The 8,752-nt window shown below is 43.5% G+C and overlaps 1 protein-coding gene and 1 long non-coding RNA gene across 2 annotated transcripts; one reads left to right on the plus strand and one right to left on the minus strand.

Annotated features, from left to right (window-relative positions):
• Positions 1–1,125: 1,125 nt before the first annotated feature.
• LOC108160879 (F-box only protein 39) lies at positions 1,126–3,281 on the plus strand. Its single transcript, XM_033392259.1, has 6 exons — positions 1,126–1,453; positions 1,517–1,647; positions 1,704–1,952; positions 2,006–2,350; positions 2,414–2,848; positions 2,909–3,281. The coding sequence occupies exons 1-6, from the start codon at positions 1,363–1,365 to the stop codon at positions 3,185–3,187; spliced, it is 1,530 nt and encodes a 509-aa protein (XP_033248150.1). The 5' UTR covers positions 1,126–1,362; the 3' UTR covers positions 3,188–3,281.
• Positions 3,282–6,133: 2,852 nt separating this feature from the next.
• On the minus strand, positions 6,134–7,116 carry LOC108153569. Its single transcript, XR_001774920.2, has 2 exons — positions 6,824–7,116; positions 6,134–6,765 (listed from the first exon to the last, which is right to left on the minus strand). It is a non-coding gene; the product is annotated as an uncharacterized LOC108153569 (long non-coding RNA).
• Between the last annotated feature and the right edge of the window lie 1,636 nt (positions 7,117–8,752).

The raw sequence follows: 8,752 nt of genomic DNA on the forward strand, positions 1-8,752 counted from the left end.
AACAAGAAAAAGCCTCTGTCCAAAGAAGTATTAAATTTGAAGTATGTAATTTAAATTTCCGAGTTTATGCAAAAAAAAAAAAAAAACGATTTCTGGACCATAGCGGTGGAGGGTGGTGGGTGGTCCTGGAGGGTGGTGATGGGTGGTGTGTTGCAAGTACAAGTACATGTATAAAAGTATATGTACAATATTGGAAAGCTCTAGCATTAATTTCGAGCTCTGTGCTAATCAAATCTGAGTTGCTGGCTATAGCATGCCGGAGAAGGGGGGTAATGACGTAGTCGTATCTAAAAAAAAAAAAAACCGAAATTTTATAAAAATACTCAAAATAATTGTGCAAAGTTTCAAGGCTCTAGCTTTAAAACTAGACTTTATGCCAACAAAAAATCGACTTCTGGACCATAGTGCAGAGTACGAAAAACAAAAACAATCTCCCTATGAGCATGGAATGCAAAACCGGACAGCAGGCTAACAGCCGGGCACGTTGCTGGTGTCGTCATAGCGACGTAAGGGCCATGGTCAGCAGCTTCCCATGGAAGCACTACGGATTCCCATTCAACGAACATATCAAGATTGGTAAGTAGCTTAATAACGTTTTAATCTGTGGCTGTGTTTCTCTGCATTGGTGGAGGGATCCATAAAGCAATCCATGAGCCAAGGAATGGCCCCACAGGCAAGTAATCACAACAAATCCAAACAACAGAAGCGTTTATTTATAAATTCACACCTCAAGAGCCCTAGCATCGGCGGCGGCAGTGGCAACATCAACAAGTTGCCCCAGTTCCGTGCCACACAGCAGCCAACGGAGGCCCTAAGACCTTGCCCAAAATGCCGGCGTCTAATTTTAAAACACATACAAAGAGGAAGAATGAAAACAAAACCGAATCTGAATCGGAATCGGAATCACAACAGTTGCCATATCCCCGAACGCACCGTCCGAGAATCAACAAAAAATATTAACCAAAATAAATGAGAGCGAAATGTAAGCGAAACAGGGAAAAGACACACGAATCTTTTGCAATTTAATTTCGAAAACTAGACATGAATATAGCTTTCAGTTCTTCAGTTTCGGTCTTCGAAAATAGCGCCAGCAGCAGAGGGATTTGAATTTTCTGAAAGAGTCGGGAGACAGTCGCTGGGAAGGCGCGACAAACGCAACTGCGAATGCAGCGGACGGTCGCGGCCGATCTTTAAACTATATAAAAATAAACCGAAAATAAGAGAAAGCAGAGCGGGCAGGCTGTGCCAAAATTGATTCAAAATTAGAGTAGAAAATATAGCGATGTGACTGCTGTTTGTGTTGTAAATAAATTACAGCAGCAGAGGAAAGATTAATAGCAATAATCATATTGGTGAGAGAAGATGTCTGAAATGAGTGTGGCAGCCCGCAAAGGCAGCGCCCAGCTGGACGTTATGCAAAAGGCTGGCTGGAAGATCGACGAGAACGAAAAAGGCAACCCACTGATTTCTCCGTCATGTCGTCAGCATAATATATAGTATTCCCACCTTTCGCCAGCCTGCTACATAGACGTCGATGAGGACAACGATGGGACCACTGAAGAATCCAAGTGGTGCATTCTTCCGGACCTGATACTCGAGGAAATCTTCACCTACCTCAGCCCCAAGGAGCGCTACTATGCTGGCCTGGTGAGAAGAGTGTACTCCTGCTCGTACTCCCCCTCCATCTTGTGGTGTCTTTTCAGGTCTGCCGCCAGTGGCATCGGGCCTTCTATCTGCCAACGGTTTGGAACAACTTTGTGGTTGACGATCGCACGCTGACGAGACCAAAATACAACTACTACTCGGGCTGGCAGTACTGTCTCGATCACATGCGCACACAGAACTGCCTGTCGAGAATCGGGCGTCACCTGCGCGGCATCGAGTTCCGGCCGTGGCACAGCTTCAACAACATCTTCCAGTTTATGACAATGCTCACCTGGAGCATGGACAAAGTGAGGGAATGACAAATTGTATTTCCCCTTTGTAACCTTCCGATGCCTTTCAGGGAAAAGAACTGAATGCCGAGCCGCAGCTCGTTGGCATGGGTCGCCGGATACGTTCTCTGGTCTACCATTTCCCCTGCAACATGTCGCAGCCCAACGATCCGGAAGGCATCAAGCTCTTCGGCACTGGAGGACAGTTGCTGAGGGGCCTGAAGGAGCTGCTGCTGCGATTGACAGAACTGCACACTCTAAAGCTGGTGGACTTTGTGCTGGAGCGCTTTGAGGCAAATCACTTGCTGGATGAAGTCGTCTGCAGCTGCTGCACCAAGATGCGAGTGCTCAATCTGGTGAATGTGACCACCATGCACTGTCCCATCATGCATGTGGGACTGTTCCTCAATCTGCAGGTGACGGGACCGTCTTTCTACACACTTTTCTCGTACTAAACAGTAATATATCTCCATTGGCAGGTGCTCACCATTTCTCCCCAAAACATAGACGACAATGTGTTGTCTCTGCTGGCGGACACAAAGCTGCGGCATCTGTATTTATTGCAAAACTGCTATACTCCCAACCACCTGACCATCAGCGCCTGCGGAGTCAAGGCCTGGCGCAGCCTAAAGAAGACGAATCCGCTCATGCGGGTGCATCTGCGGCTGGAGAACCTCGTCGACGGCGAGGTAGTGCTGCAACCAGAGGCCCCAGTCCACAGCATCACCTACTGGGCGCCACAGGCCCGTGTAAGGGCTGACCTGCTCGTCTGCATGATAGACCATTACAAGAATACTCTGGCTGTCTACGGTCATGAGCTGTTGCCGCGCTTCTCCAGCCCCAAGCCGTTCCACAACCGCATCGACAGCTTGCTGGTGCTGATGTGCCGCCAATGCTTCAACTTGGACACTCTGGTGAGTGCTCATCACTCCGCCGCTCCCTCTCAGCTAACACCTTGTTTCTTTTCTTCACAGACCATACGGGAGAAGGTGTCCACTGCGACGCTGCTGCTGATTGCTCGAACGGCCAAGAATCTCCGACACTTAAATGTGAGACGCTTCGCAGTGATTCTACGCTGCGACTGGCCCCGGCATCCGGAATGGAGCAACGAGTTCCACGCCTGGATCCGGCGCAACTCGCGCTCCTACGAGGCTGTGGAGCGGGAGATCTCCCAGATCTTGGGCTACAAATGGCAGCTGTTGAGCGACCGCGAATTCAAGCAGCTCACATTGAATGCCAAGTCGGGTGCCTAAAGAGCAGATTGTCTGTCGTCCCCCCGCGTCATCCTCCCTCTTGTGATAAAAACGGTGTAAAGCTTTACTTGTCCATAGTTTGCTGTGCAAAATAAAGTATATATTTTGAATATTAGAAGGGGTAAGACCCATCTGGAACTGTTGCCTAAAACATGGAATCTGAGTAGTTATTATATAGGCATTTTGCTATGGGACAGTGTTAGGTACACAAAGGAGGAATATAAATTATAGAGAAAGTAGAAAGGTTCAAGGGCATCGAAACCGTTTTTCAGGAAACACTTAAAAAATATCTCTAAACTATCACATTAGATTCATTGCAAAGGGAATTTTGAGAGGATTTTACATGGTTGAGAAACAGGATTGAGATCGAAGTTAGTTCACATTATCACCGATAGGCGGCGCCACCAAGTAGTAAGGATAAGGGACGGCCGTATATTTACTATAAGTAGCATTAATTAATTTTTATGTCTTCATATTATAATTTTATTCTTTGTGTGCTCCTATATATCCTCTCAAATCGATCCTTCGCTCATTTATATTCTCTCTCCTCCCTCTTACTGTCAATGAACCTGTTTTTACGATTGGTCCCGTGTTACGATTCAAACAACCCTCAAACAGGTAGGTCATCCCTTTGCAATGAATCTAATGTGATAGTTTAGAGATATTTTTTAAGTGTTTCCTGAAAAACGGTTTCGATGCTCTTGAACATTTCTACTTTCTCTATAATTTATATTCCTCCTTTGTGTACCTAACACTGTCCCATAGCAAAATGCCTATATAATAACTACTCACAGCTAACAGCTAGTACATAAACTAGTAATCTTTCAACAACGATGGATGACCTTGAAATCATTTTTATCGATTCCCAACCGGAATCAACCATAAATCTGGACTCTCAGCCGAGCTCCGTAGACCTGTCCTTGATTTTTGGGATTAAGACCCAAACCTATCTCGAGAGCAACTTGACCTGGTTAAGTGACATTAAATGGGATGATGACGACGAAGACCCAAGGAATCCAACGTCTAATAATGATAATCCAGCATACATTTTCCCGGATGATGACAACATTTTCGATTTAGTAGATAATCAGGATGATGATAAAAGATCTCAACTCCAGGAACTACTTCGGGACGAAGATGATGATGACTTAATTGCTGCGGTAAAATTAGCTGAGGCGAAATTTTAATAATACGAATACATATTTATATAATAAGAATATTTTATGTATTTTTCTAATAATAATATATACATATGTACATATATAACAAATATAACACATTTAACCACTATTTATTTTAAATGTTTTCTGTTTTACTTTTGATTGGTTGAATTTCACTTCCTCTTATTACAAGAGAATCATAGGATTCGTTTGAAACAGGTTTCTTCCAAGTGAGGATTACACAAAAAGAATAAGTGGATTTCAGGTAGAATAGAGGTTGTAACCTTTCCCTCATATTATTAGATTGACCCAGTAGGAATCGTTTGAAACAGGTTTGTGAGCAGGTACTGTTTGTTTTGGATATAAAAGATTAAGAAGGTGTTTGGGGGCCTAAAAAGATACCATTTAAAAAGGAAACCCTTAGTCCTATTTCAATAGTGAAAGTGGTTAGTTCGATAAAAAAAAAAAAATAAAAAATAAAACTTAAAATGGCATCAAAAGTTAAGTGCAACATGTGTGATAAGTCCGTTGACTTTTCAGAGTTTCAATCTCATTATGAGAGATGCTCTGATTCTCGTAATAATGTGGCGTGTGACCTTTGCTCTAAGCCCATCGACTTAATAGAGTTTGATAGTCATTATGAAGCATGCTTGGGACCTAGGAATGCTTTTGAGATTCTTATGAGCAAAGGATCTAATTCAAGTGATCTTCAAGGTCCTTCAACGTCAGGAGCTTTGTAGCATACAACGTACAGGTTCTAGGAGCTGATATTAGCTAAACGGGAGTAGGAAGTACGCGCTGGCTTCGGCTTTTGTCTCTGGTCGGCGGGGTGTGGGCATGGAGGATATTTTACTACCCATTTAGAGCTCTGGCAAATGGTCGAGATAAGAATTTATATAAAAAATTAAATCGCGTCCGAGTAGGGAAAGGATACTAGGAAACGGGATACCGGGGGTCAAAGGGACAGATCAGCATGGATACGTAAACGAAGAAGATCACCGGTCAGATCTTTGTCGGCTGCGGTATCGCCCATTGGCGAGAACGCCCACCCTACCATGATCCTTCAGGGCCACCTATTAACAATCAGGATCCCTCCAACAAAGACTGCGGTGGGTCACATCTCCGTCAGACGAGGTTGCATGGTTCCGATATAAGATATTTAGCCTTGGTTCATTTCCAAACTAACTTTATTTAAGCAATCCATAGTTATTCATTTAAATCCCTATAAAACGTAACGCTAATAGAATTTAGTCCCTAATAAAAGCCTGCTATTCGATATTGTCTTACATTTATAGGGTATTACTATACAGCATATACTGGGGAAAGAATATCATAGGGGCGAGGTAGGGTATAATGATCTTAAATCTATAAAAATGATTAGTAGTAGGTATATATAAATGCACGAGCTAGGTTATGTGTTCATCATAGGAACAAGAAAACTTCAAACTTCATTACGTAAACTTGGTCAGTGCCAAAACCAGACAAAAATAGGGTATATGGAAAATCGCTTAAAGGCATGAGTAATATGTGTATAAAACCGTGATCATGGTTGAAGACCAACGAATAGTCACCGCACATTCATTCTTTTCAGATGGCTTACTTGGTTCAGGATAATCACTTACGATACGATTAATAGCTTCGACTCCCACGCAGAAAGATCTTTCGTTGTGTGTTGGATGAGATGATTTGATGGGTGGAGGAGTATGATGATGTGTGTGATTGTGATGAGTATTTGCATAGATGATGAGATGAATGCGTGGCAACCAAAATCAAAAAACTGTAAAAATAATCGGTATTAATACACTACTCATTTGTTCAAGTTCGATTTAGCCCATGGATAGGAATTCCCTTTTTGTTTATACCGGATTTAATTGGCTGTTGCAAATTTTTTCCGTATCAAAAGAACGTAGTTAAACAGAAAGCGGATAAAAAAACAGGGTTTCGCATATCGGGTCTAATGTCGAAAGAAAGATAGAAAATATAACTAAATCCGAGGCGGGGTCGATGCTTCCCGGCTGGAGACCGAGTTCCTACTCGAGGTCTGAAGGTGGCACACGATTGTACCGGGCGCCGGAAAATTCTGCTGCTTCCGATGCCAAGGGTCAATGACCGCGGTCCATCTGCGGCGTGAGGTTAGGTACACCCGCACACTTGATGGCTCGTGGGGCGACTGGTGTATTTGAAGAGTCAGTCAGATCATCCCCATGGGTCGAACGGGTCCCGGCGACGCTTGCAGAGCCCACCGATCGGGTTTACTGGAGGAGCAAGTCCATGCTCTCGGCTACCGCCTCATCCGAATGTCAAACGGTGGGGGTTTAACCGGTGGTACGGGCACGTGGCCAATAGAGGTCTCCGGGAATAACCAATCCGTAACTTCTAGACCAGCGTTTCAATACGTAGATACTAGTGGTGCTAATCCTACGCGGAAAGAACAGAACATTTTTCAACGGGTCGCTGTAGCTGGGTGGATAATTACCTCAACAGAATTGCACCACTGTTTTGAAAAATTTTAGTACACTGTGGGCGCTCGTTTTCCAAATGGTCGAACGGCTGCCCCAGTATTGGCAATATATAACTGGCGCGTCGACTCAAATTAAATGATCACTTTGAGCCGCACTTGGCACTTGCACTAGGCTTTGACTTTGGCTTGACCTTGGTTTAGCGAACTGGGTCAGCTCTACAAGACTTCTTTTTCCACTGCCGGTCACTCTGACGGTCACGAGGAGAAAAAGAAAGAGGCTGGGACGGCTAAGTACAGCAACCCAAGTTTTTTCCACACTTTCTATGGTCTTCTTCTGTTATACAGAATCCAGACACAGCAATATTTAATAAAATATAGTGCATGGCAGAAAAATTGCATATCAAAGCGTTGCCGCTTGGTCGCAAAACAGCTGTTGATAAGCTTTATCAAAGCTCAAAAGATCTTCAACTCGAATTTTTTGTTCGGCCTAGTTTTATGGTGTAATTTTGGGAGTGGGTAATTAAAATACAAGAAGGCACGACAAGCGTCGAATATTACACCCCCCCGCTGAAATCACACTTTGGGGTCTTGCTAACCAAAGCGTGATCCACACTTGGAGTGCTGAATACGATTTATTGTTTAATATCTTTTGCGTGATATTTACCAATAAAGCGACCCTGGAAATCTTCCAGCTCGTAGTAGCTGTTCCCGAGTCTTTTCTTAATGCGGGCTTTCCGAAACGTAGGTGCCAGTTTCGCATTAAAGCCTTTCACAAAACTACTCTGGTCAAAATTACGTCTATAAACTTCTTGACCCACTTGAAAGTTTACTTCTCGGCTTCGAAGATTATAGATATTTTCGTTGCGAACATGCTGCTGTTTCATTGCTTCTGCAGCGGTCTTGCGAATTAGCTCGAAGGAATCGTCGCGATCGAAGACTACAGTTCGGTCCTCCAACATACTGAGGTTTCGTAGGAGTTGATAAGTGGAACCGCCAGTGATCATGTTTTGGCCAAAAGCAACACGATATGGGCTACTTTTGACGGATGCATGCACGCTGTGTAGTGGCCAGTTGTGACTCTAAAACTCCAGAGAACAGCTTGGGAAGTACGGCCCTCGCGTTTAACATTAACTCTGCTCTTTACAAAAACAAGATAAGAGATCAATTACAAGAGAGCAGTAGTTAAAGCTTCCATTGAAGAGCTTAATGTCTAATTTAGAGAAGTAGCGTGGATCTGTGGGATTTATGTTTTAAAGCTTTACTAGAAATCATACGATTACTCCGTTAGTCGTGGAAGCTATGTGTAAGCTTTGCTTAGCATCGTACGATTACTCCGTTATCTAGGGAAGCAAGGTGTAAGCTTTGTCTAAAATCGTACGATTACCCCGTTGGTTGTGGAAGGTAAAGTTCCGATCGTAAGGGCTAATGCAAGTAATAGAACTTCTGGCTAAATCATTGCTATAGTGAAGCTGTGCGAATTCGGATGTGTCTTTTTATACAAATATATAGATCCAAGTGAATTTGAAAACGTTGTGCAATCAAACACGTGCCAAGTAAATTGAAGTTCTGGTGGACTACATTATTCCTTTTGGATTAAGAAAAAATAAAAGGGCTGGAAATCTTACTACGTTCGACACTGGGAAAGAAAAACCAATTGACCCCCCCTCCAAGAACGAGGTCGTCAAAGTCCATCGATTTCTTAGTAGATCTGGGAAAGACCTCGGATTTCCCAGGAACCAGCATCTACATAAACCAACGATAACTACAACCAAATAAACCAGAAAGAGCCGTCCGAAGATATACTAGAGTGAAACCCGAAGTTATGTGGAGGCATACTTGAGCTGAAGTACATTTTGGAGTAAGACGAGAAGAATAGTTTTCTTGCGAATTCGGAGAAACTAATATGCCGCACTCGTCACCCTTCTCGCTTATGAATTAAGCGCG

This window comes from Drosophila miranda, chromosome 3, assembly GCF_003369915.1.
Source record: "Drosophila miranda strain MSH22 chromosome 3, D.miranda_PacBio2.1, whole genome shotgun sequence".
Classification (NCBI taxonomy): Eukaryota; Metazoa; Arthropoda; class Insecta; order Diptera; family Drosophilidae; genus Drosophila; species Drosophila miranda.

What these genes read in the sequence shown, in the direction of transcription:
- LOC108160879 (XM_033392259.1), top strand. Translation starts at nt 1,363, where the DNA reads ATGTCTGAAATGAGTGTGGCAGCCCGCAAAGGCAGCGCCCAGCTGGAC. An exon ending in GATCGACGAGAACGAAAAAG is followed by an intron (nt 1,454 to 1,516) that starts GCAACCCACTGA and finishes ACCTTTCGCCAG; the next exon opens with CCTGCTACATAGACGTCGAT. An exon ending in AGCGCTACTATGCTGGCCTG is followed by an intron (nt 1,648 to 1,703) that starts GTGAGAAGAGTG and finishes GTGTCTTTTCAG; the next exon opens with GTCTGCCGCCAGTGGCATCG.